The 17,644-nt window shown below is 36.7% G+C and overlaps 1 protein-coding gene across 4 annotated transcripts in view; it reads right to left on the bottom strand.

Moving 5' to 3' along the window:
• Nucleotides 1–17,644, bottom strand: part of Epha7 (EPH receptor A7) — a 153,101-nt gene that overhangs the window by 27,285 nt on the left and 108,172 nt on the right. For 3 of the 4 annotated variants that reach the window (XM_008833033.2, XM_008833028.3, XM_008833048.2), the window contains exons 6-7: nucleotides 2,520–2,644; nucleotides 36–219 (exon numbers count right to left, since the gene is read on the bottom strand). In XM_008833033.2, the coding sequence (XP_008831255.1) occupies nucleotides 36–219; nucleotides 2,520–2,644 (309 nt within the window). The remainder of the gene's footprint in view (nucleotides 1–35; nucleotides 220–2,519; nucleotides 2,645–17,644) is intronic. The other variant, XM_008833039.2, reaches the window with a different exon arrangement.

Genomic DNA, 17,644 nt, shown 5'->3' on the forward strand with positions numbered 1-17,644 from the left:
TAAGAGGAGGAATCCAAAGCAAAGATGGTAATTACCTTCAAACATTTTACCTGTAGCTTCCTCTAGTGTAGCAACATCAAGTCTTGGGCTATAATTTCCATAGCCCGCCGCAGTGAAGGCCCGTATCTGGAAAACATACACCGTTCCAGGTTTCAGATTATTGATGGAGGCTGACGTGGACTTGGTCTTCAGTGTTGAGTAGGTCCTTTCCCTTTGATCCTGAAAGAATATTTACAGGAAGTATTCACTTGTGGTTGCTGCCAGATAATTTGACAGTTCATTCTTGCTTTTATTTTAATTGATCTACATCATACCATGTGGAATACTGTAACACTGAGTTATTTCTAAGATAATATAAAATGCAAAAGAGAAATGTATGCCTTTGTGGTATAAATTTCAAAGAGAAATCTAGTAAAATGATTGCAACTCTTCAGATCCAGTGCCCTAGTGATGGACGTGCAGACAGTCTGTAATGTCTACAGTTTACCAGAAACTTCATGCTGTCTTCTGAATAGTATTTAATGAACAGAAAAAAGGAAGAAAGCTGATGGAAATGTTAAGGTTTACAGAGTGTGTTTTAATTAAAATTAAGAATACATATGTACAATATTAAATTATGAAATATTAAATGAAAATATACTTATGTTTTTTTGCTCTCTTAAAATCTCAGAATATTAAACACATTTTATTCACATATATGACATTTTTATATACATATAGGAGATAAGCTTAAAATTAAATAAATATACAAATTCAAGTAATATTTAAATTTAATTTTCATTGAGGTGACTTTCATACACTATTTTTGAAGAAAATTTGAAAAGGTTGTGCTACTTAAAATATAAATTTATAGAAAGTTTATGATTCCCTCTAAAAGTATCAAAGTTAAAATTACTCAATAAAATCTGAAAACATCATTTTCATTTACTTTTACACTGATATTTGTAAAACTGAAAATAAATATAAACTTGAACTCAATTTAGTGAACCTAATCCATGGTTTCCATTATCATAATCATTCATAAAAAATGATAGTGGGTGAAGTGTAGATAGATATAGATATAGATATAGATTAGATATAGATATAGTTGATACACAAGCTAAGAATGGGAGAGCTCCAAATACCATTCTGCATTGATAACTGGTGACCTGACAAGCCTGTGAATATAAATAACATTCTGTTTCTCTCATGCAAAATAAAAATCAGCTATGTAAACACACTTATTTCAGAGTAAAGATTTGTAAAACATTTTAGATTTATATTGTGAGAAACTCTGCCATCTTATATTGTAAAAAGTGTGTGTGTTTTTTTTTACTTTAAAATCTGATTCAGTTTCAAGAAGGACAGTAACTATTAAAACATACTTGGAAATAGTCGTAAAAAAAGCAGCATTAAAAACAATGATCCCTTGAAACATAGTCAATGGGACAAGAAATGTATTTTGTGGATAAATATGAGGCATAAAAATTCAACTTAGGCCATGAACACATGAATTCTTAATGTAAACAATAAGCAAATTTATTTCAAATATGAACATTATAACTTACATTATCTTAAAACATTTTTCTTCATAGGAAAAAATATGTATCTAGTACCAATGCATTGCATACATTTCAAAATATTCAACCAAATCAACTCAATCCAAAGTTGTGCCAAAATGTCAGGCCTATATTTTATAATCCTGTTCAAACAGTTAAACAAGCTGTATTTATTACAGCATTCCTCGACCTCAGGTAAACATTAATAACGTTTATATTATAATTACAGTCATAATAACTAATAGTTATAGCTTTTGTGTTTCAACCTTTGAACAAAGTTTTTCTGTGTTGTAAAATCTGGATAATGATTTATGAATAGGTTTTTATATGCAGATTTTTTTCTCTCTAAATGAGACACAAGTGAATATAATCACATTCAGATATATCAGTAGTAAAACTTGGTCATTAAAAGATTACAGGGATAGCACTTGAGTTTTAGACACAGTAATTTTTGTTTGTTTCCTGAGACAGGGTCTCCCTATAGCTCCAGCTGGCCTGTGCCTGGAATAGCTGTGTAGACCAGGCTGGTCTTGAGCTCATAGACATCCACTTGCCTCTGACTCCCTAGTGCTGGGATTGAAGGCAGCACCACCACGCTTTGTGCTTAGACACAATATATTTTATATATAAGTTCAGTTTAGTATAAATGCTATAAATTTCAGGAAGAATTTAAAGAAATGAATTAATGCCATCTGAATCTTAGCTCTGGAGGATACTATATATATTTGTTATGTAAAATATCCTTATTTATTACATTATAAAATTATTTGAGGGCATCATTCTTATGAAAATCCTAATTTCAATGAATAATTAAGTACCCAAATAGGTACACTAACAGAAACAGTGTCCAAAATGTGTTGAGTTGTTTAGTTTCTAGGGCTATATCTAAGCATTGGTGTATGGCCATCGCCTGTGCACACAGCTGTAGGATGGCGTGAGCCACACAGCTTTGTCTAAGCCACAGTGTCTCTTAGCACTTACTTTCTCATAGTACTTGATTTCGTACTCAGTGATGACTCCGTTGGGGTGTTCTGGCTCCTGCCAGGAAAGCTCCACACTCCGCTGCAGTACTCTCTCCTTCATTACTCCACTCACTTGCGAGGGAGCTGTTTGGACAAGATGTGTCAATAAACAATGAGAAAATTCACCGAGTGCCTCAAATCAAATGTCACAACTGATCAGTACCATGCTGTGCCAGTTTCATTAAGGTAAAAGAAAGCACCTTTTCATAGCTCACAATTCAAAAGCTAATGAATATTCAAACAGGACCTTATTACTGTTCATAAACCTTAATAGAAATTTAAATTAAAGTGCAAACAGCAGAAGATAGCATTGTTCAAGTTAGTGAAAAATGGAAATGATGGGGCTGAGAACGAAAATTAAGCAAATGAATACTAATTAAGGCTAGAAAATATGATTTCAGATTAATCTCCAGTGATAAACTGAGTCCAAATATTTATTTTACATACAATAGCAAAATACTTTTCAAAAGAAATAAACACTTTAATACTTTACAGGGAAAGTTCATGAAATGGCTATTTCAATGTGCACTTGGAGGGAGCACACTTGAAAAATGTCTTCATGTTTTATTTGTGAATGTGTGCCTGTATATGTGTGTTCCTGTAAATGCCTTCTCAACGAATACCAATTAACTTCGGGAAAAAGTTTTACAGTTCATTTGGTCAACGTACTAGAAAACTCGAGCACGTCTCCCATGTGGAGCTGTCACCAACACGCCAGGGCATACACTCGTGCATATGTAATTTATACCAAGTTTCAGGCTTTGGGCTTGGGTAGAGCTATTCAAAGCTACAGTCTTGCTTTTTCTTTCTGTACTGATAACAATGCGCTTAGCTTCCCTCATTCTAATTAGTGGCATATCCTCTTTCTGGTAGCTAAGGCTGTGGAATTCAGCAAACGAATTTGCTCTGTCCAATTTGCTGGGTGATGATTAACTAGTTGTCTCCTTTGCCTAAGTCAGTGGCTGCTTTGGCTTGGCTGGGTTTCAGGAGGGTCATTATGTTTCATGTATCATGCGCCATCTCATTCTGTAAAATATTTCCAGGCTGTTAATTTAATTTTCAGATGTCCAAAACTGTTAATAATCCTGCTGACAGAAAAGCAATTATAGAGGCCATTTAAGCAAGCCTGTGATGTTTATCCCTTTGGCTTTATTTTGTTTCTTCAACTTCTTAATACTTTCTTGCATCAATGTCTGGAAAGCACATTTTTCACTTCTTCCTTGCTTGGCAATTTAAAAGGAAGGGTAGGGGAGATTCATCATTCCCAATCCCTCCCACATTACTGAAGGAATAACTAGGTCCATTAAGTTGGAGAACTTTCCCTCAAAGGGGGCTGTAGGTGAGGCACTCAATACACTGTTTACAGAATAGATGCATTTCTGGTATGTTTTCAATGAGGCAAATTTCTAATAACAAACCCATTTGCAGTAAGTTTTTAGCATGAACAGCATCAGTGAAGAACTTGTCCCTCACCGGGAACATGCTCAGTCCTGCTCACAGTGGGATGTGCAAGAGGTTGCCGTATCTTGGGAAGCAAAAATCCCTATGAGGAAGTGATGTTTCATAAATATCTCATTTGCTTCCCAGAATCTAGAATGCAGCACTGGCAGAAATACCACAGCTGCGGTGGCACATCGAGGTACTAGACGGGACTGCTACTCTGATCAGGGCATATGACGTAGCTGTGCCACTGAACACAGGTTGGAAAGAAATGTGGAAAGAAATGATGAGGTGGTTAAAGTGTAAATAACACACACAGCACAATGTATTGTGATTTCCAGTATTTGCACAAATTCTGTGTGGCTGCTATCCCAAAAAGTACCATGAAAGAGACAGGAAACCCTGGATTCTCCAAGTGACAGGGAAAATGTGAGCTATAAATACACTTCACTTAGTTTCTGCTACAAAAATCAAGCTTTAAGTATAAGACTTGAAGTTTGTAAGTTACACACTAAAATTACATTTACTATTTGATCCTGTAAAAGAACTTTTATGAATATAATTATGGTAATTGAGGATTTGGGGAGAAATGGTGTCAAAAATACATTCAAAATATGTAATATTTTGAAATTCATTTTACAGCTCTGATGCTACACTGCACCATAACACATTTCTCCTCCTCTGCACAGAAGGCCATATCTGTAAGAGACTGGGGTGCTGATTTTTGTGTTCTTACTTTAGCTTTGAATCCTTGCTGACACTGTACCCGTCATACATTTGAAGAGGTGGAAACAGAAATACTAGACTTGACTTACGAGAAAGGGAAGGATTTTTCTGTCTTAGGTCCTTCAAGTACAAGGTTTTGGTTCATGAAAACTGACAATATTTTCACTTAGTCTCAGTATCTTAAGGCTAAAAGATATGCAACTCAAAAGTATACAGTTTACCTGGGGCTGGAGAGATGGCTCAGCGGTTAAGAACACTGGCTGTTCTTGCAGTAGACCCAGGTTCGAAACCCAGTACCCACATGGCAGCTAACAACTGTCCTTAACTCCAATCCCAGGGGATCCAACAGCCTCTTCTGACCTCCGTGGGCATTGCATGACACGGGTGCACTTACCTACATGCAGGCAATACACTCATATACATAAAATAAAAATAATAAATAAAATTTTTAAAAAGTAGACAGTTTAGAAATGTGAACACTCCCAGATTCTGAAATGATCATTATGTGTAAAGAAAGTTCTGTGTTCCATTAAAAGGAAAGTGGGACAGGTATTGCTAATGTGAAAACCTAATGGTTTCTGTGGTTCTTATGCCATATCTGATCTATTTGATTAACCACAGTATAACTGTTTCATCAGGGATCTACTCACAGCAAACTACTCAATTGTAACCGAAAGTTCATTTCTGAAAATGAAATGTAACAACTAAATTATATAACATTTAAGAACAAATTACACCTGACGTTAAGTTAAAATGATCATAATTACTAAAATGAAATAAATATATTGCAATTGGAATTGATGTGAATCTAATAAACAGTAAATAGCATGATAAATTGGGAGATGTTGAAAAAGAATGACTATATATAGAAGAGCCATTTAATAGGAGTTTTTACTAGGGTTTATGGTGAGTGACAGGGACATTTCTCACATATATGTCTGTAAATATTCAAATATGATAATTTCAACTGAGAAGTGGGTGTAACTGTCTTGGATTCTAAAAATTCTTCAAAACTTTGGGAGGGACATAAAAGGTAACAAATAAATACTATGTAAAACTGGCTAAACGGTGATGTACATTGCTAATCACATTAGAAGTCTGCACTACACAATGGTAAAGTGATCTTCAGAAATCCAGAAGTTTTGCACAGTTAAAAATGGTAAATCTTCAATACCAGGAAAACAAAGTGGGTAAAGTAGATGAAACCAGAAATTAAATGTCAAAGGGCAGGCAGAAAAGTGAATTTGTGGCTCTATTTTGTTAAGATGAAACTTTGAACTTAAAATAATCAGTAACCAGGATGATAATTCATTGGGGCTGGAGAGATGGCTCAATGGTTAAGAACACTGGCTGTTCTTGCAGAAGACCCGGGTTTAAATCCCAGCACCCACATGGCAGCTAACAACTGTCTGTAACTCCAGTTCCAGGGGATCCAATAGCTTCTTCTGTCCTCTGTGGGCATTGCACGACACTGGTGCACTTACCTACATGCAGGCAATACATGCATACACATAAAATAAAAATAATTTTAAAAAACTAAAAAAAATCAGTAACCAGGATGATAATTCATGTAAAACTTATACCAAAGAGTACTTTCCAAAGCTTGAATAACTACACAATCCAAACACAATCTTTACTATCTTAATTTCCAATTCACTTTCAAAAGGTATATTAAAAGTACAATATAGAATAGATTCATATGGGCTACATTTTCCCCTTGATAAAATGTTTGTATACACACACACACACACACACACACACACACACACACACACACAAACAGGGGAAATCTTCTTGTGGGAAGTAAAGGACAATTTGAAAACATAGTGTATGAAGCAAAGCGATCTCCCCCCAATAAAGCAACATTACAGAAATCTTTGCCCATATATTATACACAGCTATATAATCAATCCTTTTCCTTTTCATTTTAATTTGCTTTTGTTTATTTGCGACATGTTCTCCCTATAGCCTTAGATGGTCTGAAACTCCCTTTGTAAACTAGGCTGGCTTTGATCTCACACAGATCTGTCTGCCTCTGCCTCCTGAGTGCTAGGATTAAAGGGGTGCACTACAACCTCTGTCATTTATCATCTTCTTTTCCATATTACAATACTACAAGATGTATTAATCATAGCATTAGTTACTTATTAGTAGATATATTAGTAACTTTTTAGAGATTGCTTTGATAAAACATATGACCAAATTGACTATTTATAGAGTTTAATTTTGGCTTATGACCCAGAGGGGGAATCCAAGATGGCAGGGAGGCATGGCAGGAGGTGGCTGGAGCAGGAAGTTGAGAGATAATCTTCATCCAGAAATGCGAAGCAGAGAGAGGGAATTGGAAGTGGAGCAGAGCTATAAACTCCCAGAGCCTGCCCTGTGGCATATTTCATCCACCAAGGCTACACCTCCTAAGAGTCCCATACCCTCCCCAAACAGCACAAGCAACTGGTGAACAAGTATTCAAATATGTGAGCCTACGGAAGCCATTTCTAATTCAAACCACCATAGCTGAAGTGTTATTTCTACTTTATTGAGAATCCATGGTATACCAAAATATTAGGTTTGGGGATGTCTGTGGTGTGCAAATGAAGTATTCCCTCAGATGGGCTCATTTATGACATGCCCAAATAGCTACTCCCTGTTGAGAAGGAGGGAAGATTTTATAAGATGGGGCATCTCTGAGGGAAGCAGACCCTGGCAAACATGCTCTTGAAGGTTATATCTGGCCCTGGTACCTTTTCTTCGGCTTCCTGTCTACAGTGAGGTCAGCAGCTGTTCTCACATGATCCTGCCACTATTTCTCTGCCTCTCCACATGCCCAGATTCAACATAGCTGATGAACCACTGAAACCGTGAGTCAAAATAAATCATTCTCCCTTTTAAATTGTTTGTATCAAAGGTTCTGCTATAGGGAGAAGGAAACTAACACTGGGTGTGTACTGTTGGAAAGACCTATTGGCATCTGCTATATAGGAAACAGTCCTGTAGAACCTGCTGGTACCAAGAAGAGGCAAAACTAAATAGAGACTTTTAAAATTACCTCTTTTAAAATGGCAAGGGCACATATATGCCATAAAACTTAGAAAGCATAACATTAAAAAGTAAAACTCTCCCTGAATGGACCCCTTGCTAAAAAAGATGCCTTTCCTAAAATGACTACTCTTACTGGTTTCTTTGATATATGTCCAGAAATAGCCAAAGCAAACACAAATGTAAGGAATTTTTTCTACCAATGATATCATAACAGATGCTTGAATTTTTCTTTCATGCAGTATTTTATGAGTTGTGTTATTTAACACATGTAGACTGTATTGCTCTTTCATCAGCTGTTGTAGTCCATATATGAAGTTGTCATGTATGGATCACATTCTTACTCTAAAAATTATGTGAATAACATTGCATGCAAGCTAGTTATTTAACATGAGTTTTCTCAGGAGAATAAAATATTTCAGACTGGTCTACTCCTGACACATGGAAAGAGGTGGAGAAAGTTCCATGATCTACAGAGACAAAATGAGCCAAATATTAAAATTCATTTAGAATTACTGCTTTATAAAAGGAAATGAAGACTAAACTTTATTATTATTTGAAACACTGTAGAGCAATTCCACTTAAGGTAAGGACTGCAAACTCAAAGTGCAGCTGAGGGTGATGAAAGACGGAGAACTTGTGTAAGATGCCATGGTTATAAACCCTTTTGGGTGTTGCTTAGCAGGAATATTTTTTCTTAGCAAGATTTCTTGTTGAAAGAAGCATTCACTTTCTTTTGCAGCTTTCTTGATCATGTGCTTTCTGATGCAAGCTACTTATCTATTATTTACTGACATTATGAGTAGCAGTGTCTTTTCAAAGAACTAAGTATTAGTCTTAAGTACCCTTCACTGTTGCACTAACCAGAAAGTAAGATCACTGTAACAGCATTTCTACTGATTTCTCATGAGAGCTCCATTCGTTCAGAACTTCAGCATGTATTATTTCCATGAATGATTATAGCATAAAGAATTCTATGGCTTGCAGGGAATATGGATACAAAGGTCTCCATTCTGATCTTCTAGAAAGTCTTTCTTTTTCTGTTTTTGTATCCCAGGCTGATCTCTGTAGCTCAGAATGAGAATGACCTTGAACTCCTGATCTTCCTGCTTCTAGGTCCTGAATCCTGGAATTTGAAGGCATGCATCATCATGCCCAGTTTATACAGTGCTCTGGATCAAACTCAGGGCCATATGCATGGTGGGCAAGCACTCAGCTGTGCTATATCCCTAGCCTACAGGCAATCTTAACTCAGAGAACAAATTACAAGGGGAGTGTATACAAACAAATTGAAGGTCAAACTATAACAGCATAGATTAAAATATAAGCCAATTACCAGCAAATCCTTTGGGGGCAGCAAAGAGCCAAACAACAAAATATTTCATTTTTTCCTAAAAATTGTACTTCAATGTTTGCTGATATAAATACATACTAAATTAGTTACTAGGAATGTTGGCATCATATATTGTATCCAACTTTTATCAGGTAAATAATACTGAATCCAGGTTTGAGATTGAACCCCCCCTTTTTTTTAGTCTGAGGCCTGTTACCATCAGTTGAGTCATCATTTTTCCATGCTTCAGCTCATAGGTTTTGTCTTAGTTATTTTCTATTGCTGTGATAAGAACACGATAAAAACCAACTTGGAGAGGAAAAGGTTTGCTTGGCTTACAGTACAGTCCATTATTAGGGAGTCAAGGGAGGAACTCAGGGTGGGAACCTGGAACACAGACTGTGGAGGAACGCTACTTACTGGCTTGCCCCTCTGGCCTGTGCTCAGCCTTTTTTTTTATACAATACAGGACAGAGGTGGCACTCTCCACAGTGGGCTGGGCCCTCCCACATCACATGGTCATAGGTCATTCCAATGGAGGCAATTCTTCATTCGAGGTTCCCTCTAACCAGACATGTCAAGTTGACAACTAAAACTATCCAGCACAGGCATTATTTTTTGTTGATAGTATCCACAGCATGGCACTAAATGAATATATACTTTATTTTCTCAGTTATACTGGTGTACACTGAATGTCGGCATAGAGTTTAAAAGACTGAGCCTAGCAGAAAACTGACCAGATTTGCACATGGACTCCACTGCTTATTTGCTGTGTGAACTTGAGCAAGAAACGGAATCACTCTGAGCTGAGGTTTCTGACTGTTAAAACAGGGATAACCAGAGGGTACAATTCAAAAACAGATTTCAATTAGAAATGTGGCAATAAATTCAAGTTAAATACTGAAAATCCTTCCTAGCACATGGCAAAAATTATCTATTTTTCCTGTATTAAAATAACCTGTGCCTGGAATTTGTTCCAGAATATTTTGACTCTAAAATTCGATACTACTGGCACCAGTATCTTTCAAATGCCTGGATAAATGCACTAGTAAAGTGATAGTCAGCTGGGTTTCAGAATAATTCCTTTGAAACTTGTTCAGGAACATACATTGTCATTTCAAGGTGTGACTTCATCATATTTATAACAAATGCTGGCAATGTTATAACTTAAATATTACAGTCATAGTTTTTATTGAATAAATGACCAATTTATGTATGATCTAGTTTATAAATAACAGCTGGATAGAAAACTAGAACCTCAATTTTAAATAACTTAGAAGGGACACTTCATTATAAAACTAAAAGTCAAAGTACTACAATGAGGAGAGAACAACAGGATATATCCTTTTAAAAGTCTTTTACAGTACATGGATGGTAAGGAGGTAAAGATGAAGTGGTCTATTTTGTGTAGAGGAAATTTATCAAGCCATTTGCTTTTCTTGATCTACCAAAGAACTAGGGTCCAGTTTTAACTTTCTGCACATCCACAGGCACAAGCTGCCTTATTTATATGGCCAACTATACAGCTATGCTCTTGTTTTAATGACAGAATATTTACAGAACTCTTTCTCAGTAAGTACATGAACTTTGGCCCTTAGCCAAACATCTTTATAATAATAAAAATGAGCCCTTGAGAAAATAAGATATATGTAAATATGCATAAGTGTATTATTAGTACTAAAGGAAGATTAATACAGTTTCCTAAAGTGGCCAACTACACCCAGCAGTTACTTTTATGTACAGCTTACAATGACTAGTTGTATGTGGGTAAAGTTACCAATTTGAAATAAGTTTTGTTCCGAAAATCAATTCATACTTGTTTTTAACTTGGATTTTTCTTCCAAAAACAATTACTATCTTAAAGATCTGACTCAGTGGTTAAGAGCACTGGCTGCTCTTTCAGAGGGCCTGGGTTGGATTTCTGGCACCCACATGGTGGCTGACAACCATCCGTAACTCCAGTCCAGAGGATCTGACGCCCTCTTCTATCTCTGCAATCACTGCATGACATAGGTGCACTTATACACATGCAGGCAATACACTCGTATACAGAAAACAAAAATAATAAATACAATTTAAAGAGCTGATTGCCTGACCAGCTGGCAAGCACATATTTGACGTAGAATTGTGTTAAAATATCAAAACTTTAATTTAATAATGTATAGAAAGATGTTCAAAACTATCCTGCAAAGTATGTGGTAACTAGAATATACTTACTCATATACAACTATATGAGTAGGTATAGCTATGCCAAATGGGAAAAAAGACACAGAGAATAAAATGTATGTGATTACTAGTGGATGTAGGTACAGCAACACAGGAATTAGGACTCCACTGGCTCCCCTCACTGGGTCCTCCTCTCTGAATGTCCTCACTAGTTCCTCCTCACTGAACCTCTTCACTGGCTCCTCCTCACCAGCTCCTCTTCACTGGCTCCTCCTCACAGCATCTCCATCTTCACTGGCTCCTCCTCACCAGCTCCTCTTCACTGGCTCCTCCTCACTGCATCTCCTCACTGGATCGCCTTACTCATCCTTCCTCCCAAGTGTCCCCCAATAGCCTAGCCTTGTGACTCCATCCAGAAATGGGTGGATCTGCTTCCACATGCCACCTGTGCAGCCCTTCTATTACCACACAGGGAGTGTTCATTTTATTCCAAAATAGTTTCTAGCCACCAAAAACTACTGAAAGGCCCGAGAAGATGGCTCTGGGTAAGAGTTGTGTTATGCAAACATTTGACCTGAGTTCAAATCTGGATGTATTCACACATGCCTGTAACACCAGGGCCATGGGGTGTGAAGACAGGAGGATCTTTGGGGCTTGCTGGCACCAGCCTAGCTCCAGGATCAGGGAGAGACCCTGTTTCAAAGGTATAAAGCAGAGTGTTAAAGCAGTTCACAGGTCATCCTCCTTTGGCCTCTTCAGGTGCCTACACATACAAGTGTACATACACCATACACCTATCATACACACTCTCACACACAAAATAAAAGAAAAAAACTAACAAGAACATAAATATAAAGAAGCTAACACCTCACTTCACCTTTTATTAAATGAAGCATGGGTTGGCTCATAAGCCCACAGAATGGCCACCTGACTCTGAGAAGTTTCATGGGACACAGTCCAACCCTTTCCACATCTTGTCTAGGACACCAATGTGCTGACACTGTCATATGTTAATAGGACTCTGTCATATGTTAATTAGACAGCAAGGAACTGTAACAGACACATGACTATGAAGTGTGAATTATTATCTGGTTCTTTTTAGAAAAAAAAAAAGTGCCTGTTCCTGGTGTTGAATTTGACTATAAGAAAACTAAAATAAAATGTAGTATAAGATTTGCCTTTTCTTATGAAAAACAAAATAATGTATCACGTGGAAAGCTGTTGTTCAATAGTCAAGTGTGTAAAGATGATTCTCAGTGCCTTACCCTCACAGTTGCAAAACGGCTGCTGGTATGAAGAAGGCAGGGCCACCTGGAATGCCCTGACCTAAGACAGGAAAGCCAAGGTCTCCTGTAGACTTTGGAAATCTGTCATAGCTCATTTTTTTCATTTCCCAGGATGTGAAATGATTTTGAACATCAAGCTGAGTGTACTGCTGCCCAAGGGGGTGGGGTGGGTAATAAATAAAAGACATGGTTACAGGAGGGAAGCTGGCAATGTCGACCCCAGTACCTTCTCCATAGCAGGGAAGGAAACCACAAACTTAACTTGACAGCCTCTTTCCAGAACAGCTCATTTCATGAATACTGGTCCTAGATTAGCACCAAGGGAATTGACCCCCTGCTCCAAGTAGAGACTCTGGGCTATGGATGGTACCCATGGGTTTGTAAGCTAGGAGTTAGAGTAAGATTTATGACAATCCTTAGCCTTTTTCTGTCAGGGTTAAAAATTAGGTGAGAAAAATATTTTCCCTTGATTGGCCACATGTGGGAGTTACTTCAGGTAGCCATTCTTCTTTAGGATCCATAGTTAGGAAATTTGAACAGGACAAACGGAAGGCCCACAGCAGTCACAATGGGCTATTGCAGCAGATTTCCTGTGTAATAAAAAATTTACTACACATGCACACACACACACACACACACACACACACACACACACATATATATATACACATATATATCACGAATAATATGTGTGCTACCAGGAATCAAACTTTCACAAAGTTCAGCTTTCAATCGGCCTCACTTCAGCAGTGAGATAGGTGCACAGAACTCCAAGGAACTCTCTATTGTGTATATTTTGGGCATTTAGTATGCATTAAAGGGGCATATAATTCTATGTGGTTATGAATTACCAGCTTCTTCCTCCCACTGAATTCTTCCTAGAAGATTTTATATAAATTCAATCACCTTCCATGAAAATAAAATTGTTTCTCTAACCTACATCCCTTTCCATCTACTGAAGATTCTTTCCTCCTTCTGCTGACAAATACGGCCAAGGTCGTACACATATTTCCTTTTGGGGGTATTTTTTTAAGACAGCTTGCTTGAATCCTACAATCCTGCACTGGCCTCCCAAATACTGGGATAGTGTGTGTGCCTCCTTGATTGACTGAATTAATTTTGCTCATTTCCACAGCTCCAGTATCACCCAGTCTTCTCCAGCTGCTTCAGGCCACACCATTCCACTAAGGAAGCTTCTTACGAGGCCAGTGATTTCAACTTATTTAACGAAGAGTCTTCTTCAGCTTCTCCCTTTCTTTAATTCTCAGCAGCATCAGTAATATTACTTTTTCTCACTTTTTTGGCTTAGAGTTCCATGAAGACTTCTCTTTTAGACTCTCTGTCATCCATGAAGGCAACACTCTGCTTCCTTTGCGAGGCCACATAAAAGAAAAGATGCTTACTATACTGGCAACAGGGAAATGAGAAATAAGATCCCAGCAGTTTCATTCCACTGGAGTGACTCAAATGAGAAGATACAAATAACCAGTGTAGGCTAGGATGAGAACAACTCGAAAGCCAGCAATTAATTTTTGACAATTTTTGTTATATCATAAAGATAACATTTTGATACCAATGAATTCAAGCTTATAGATCACATGGATTTAAAACTGACAATTTTTGAGATGCATGTAGGAATCTAAAAGTATTTACTTAGGAGTTTCTTTTCTCTTCAACAAATATTCCAAAGGCAACCATGTTCTCTCATGAAATTTATATGTGTGCCAGCCCAGATTAAGAGATTAACTAGAACATATATCACCAGTTTTAACTGGTGAAGCTGTTAATGAAAGCAAACCCACAAAATATACTAGCTTCAGTCTCCATTAACTTTCATTTAAATGGTGATTTTAAGTAAGGATTTTACTTTACATATAGTCCCTTGACCTGAGGACCACTGTGGAAAGCAAAACAAAGTACAAATGATAAAGTATGAGCTACATTTATCTAAATTGATGCAACTGTGTATACATTATATTTCTTCTTAATATTTATTCTAAGTAATCTTCAGATCATAAGATGCTCACGGTTCCAATTACAATGTCTAAAGCTTTTGAAAATATTTAAAATTTTAAAATAAAAAATTTAATAAGTATTCAAAGTTTAAAATCATCTAATTCAAACATGCAATACACATGTAACTATGCATATACACACAAAATACCATAGTTATATAAAACTTGCATATTTACAGATAGAATACTTTATGACAAAAATATTTCAGAAATTCTATGTTAACTAATTCCAAAATATAGTAACTACAAAAAGAATTGTGAAATAAAGGACTTACACATTCTCAACCTAATCCTTATTTACAGAGATGCCCCTGTATTGGCTATATTGTATTGGTTCATGTCCTTCTGTAGTGAAATCTGTGCATAATCAATGTGTGGGCCATAAGCTTGCAGCACTCCATTCAAGCAATAGTGGACACATGAGAAGCTGTATTGGAAGTTCTTAAATTCTGTAGGCATTTTGCCAGGTCTGGTTCTGGGGGATTAGGATTAGCCCCTGAAAAATTAGAGGGATTTCTATTTCCAAAGTCTGACACCTTTCATCATATCAAACGTTCTTCTGGAGTAGAAAGAAATTCTTCCTTTTTCTTTCTCATTTAAAATTTTAGTTTTGGGTTAGCCATTCAGGTCATTTTCCTATTAATAATGAAATGATCAGATTTTTACTAAGAATTGCCTAATCAGTCATGTAAATTTTTGCCAAACTATCCATCTTAAAATACTAGGACAGTGGGCAACCTGAGGAGCCCAGCTCTGGCTCTGGGTGAAGGGCGACAGAGATGTGCACATGTACCGAGCTGTGCGCATACCTGCCCTGCTTCCTATCTCGGGAGACATGTTGCCAAAGCTTGGTCAGAGTGTGTGGATCATTGACCAACTCAAGTACAAAGAAACTATTTTTTTTTATGGTTACATCTCTGACATTGCACAGTAGCAAACACTAAACAGGCACTCTACAAATGTCTGTGGAAGAAACAGAAAGTTTCCTTAACATTTGAGCGAGCAATGCAATTGTTTAAACAAGCTTTAAAAAGTTATCACCTATGAATACAAAAGTCTTCATGTCTTTTTTCAACACTGTTGGTTAACCTATATATTTTAATTATCTATGTCCAGAGGTTGATAATAGAACAGTAGCAGGTGTATTTATTGGAAAACTGCAGACTTAAGAAAAGGCAGGTACAAATGTACCACTCTTGTATTGAAAGGTGTTTTTTTCCCTCTTCAGTGATGTTGCCACACGAAGCTGAACTCTGACAGAAGTTGAAGTATCTCTGCATTGTGCTGTTAACGCTTACTGCTTTATCAATATCCCTCCAAATTTTCTGCTGCTGTTACAAGCCTAGCACAGTAAAGCAAGCATCTACAAATCAGTTGTTTTAGAGTAAACTACAGAGAAGCAACTGAACTTTGCCAGACAAATTTTCATAGCGTAGGTAAGTATAACAATCATAGATTCTAGAAGGATTGGCTAGATCAGCAAAGCCCTGGGTGACAGAGAATGTATTGGTGGGTCGTGCAAGATGAACAGTCCTCCCCCAATACTCCTTTACTAACGCTCCTCCTCTAATGGAGGAAAAATAAAAATTATATGCTCATGATGATTATTGGCAGCAAAGAGGGTGGGAAAGATGTTATACTTCAGTTAGGTATCTATAAATTATAGATATAAAATCATTTTAGACATGGACTAGTCACAAGAATTGATGAGTCTGTTTTCATACCAAATTGAAGATTTTAAAATAAAATAAATATAGACTTAAAAATTGAATTATTGATAAATTAAGTATAATTTGTATCTGATGATTTAAAGCTGTAATTCATTTTGCTAATTCAGTTTGTTATTATTTACCTGTATGCAGTGATGTTTTCATTTTAAACAAACAAAATTTTGGTGACTTAAGAATGGGTTTTAAGGACTACCGGATATTTCAATGTCAAAGTTATTAATGCATTCCAAAATATTTCTAATTTGTTTATAATCAAATATTTCAGAATTCAAGATAAACTTCAGAAAGAGATGTAAAGTGAGATAAGCCATTTATGAACATTAAAGGTGAAGCTTCATCTGTCATGTTTTATGGAGAGTGCTTGCTCCCAAAGCTATCTTTATAAAATCCCACTTCTTTCTTTGACATTTGAAAGAAAATATCATCGCTTTTATGTCTTTTTAAAACCAATCTGTCAACACTGGTATCAAACAACTTTGAACTGATGTTGAGTTGTGTAACAACTGACAATATCAACTCCTGAGACAGCCAAAATGCTTGCTTCGGGAATGCATTTTGACAGGTCAGACGCCAACCTGGTACTGTGGAATGTGCAGTAGCAATGCTCAGAGTTACTGTAGCAAAGAGATGCTTTTGTTTCACTGGAAGTAATATGTATATCCTCTTTAAAATGCTATGTGTTAATTGTCATTCCTTCATCTTGTCTTCATTATGATTCAGCTCCAGACTGCATTTTTTAAGAGCAAAATGTTTGCCACCTGCTTGTGGGTGAAAACTCTGGCCCGTAGGTACTGCTGTTTGTAAATGACTCCCACGGGCAACAAGACATCATTTTCTCAGGTGGGCTACTCATTTACTTCCTCTTTTCTCTCTCCCACTATTCATCTATGTTGACAAGTGTCAATTATGGACAAGAGATTTATGGGACTGGAAAGATAAAGCCCAATTTACAAATCATTTTCCGTGCAAGCCGACAGGTGCAATGACAGAGCTGACTTGCTGTAATTGAATTTCTTGCTGCTATCTACTCAGTCACAAGACGATGTCAACCTCAAGGATGTTGGCGGAGGAAAGAGTCTTAATACACTATGATTTTGAATGTGGAGATGACAATATACAGCCTAGGTTTAACTATGTACTCTGAAGCAAAGATACGAAAGTAATCTTTTTTAACCTAATAAGGATTTGCTGCCTCTTCAAGGAGGAAAATATCAGGACTAGCTGACAACTTGAGTCAGTTAATTGGAGTCTACTCATAATTCTGGTTAAGAATGCACAATGTGAAGAGGTAAGTTTTAATTTTTACATGTTATTATATTATTATGTTCTAAAACTGAAGATATTTGTTACAT

The sequence above is a fragment of the Nannospalax galili genome, unplaced genomic scaffold, assembly GCF_000622305.1.
Source record: "Nannospalax galili isolate Female #2095 unplaced genomic scaffold, S.galili_v1.0 scaffold550, whole genome shotgun sequence".
In the NCBI taxonomy this organism is placed as follows: domain Eukaryota; kingdom Metazoa; phylum Chordata; class Mammalia; order Rodentia; family Spalacidae; genus Nannospalax; species Nannospalax galili.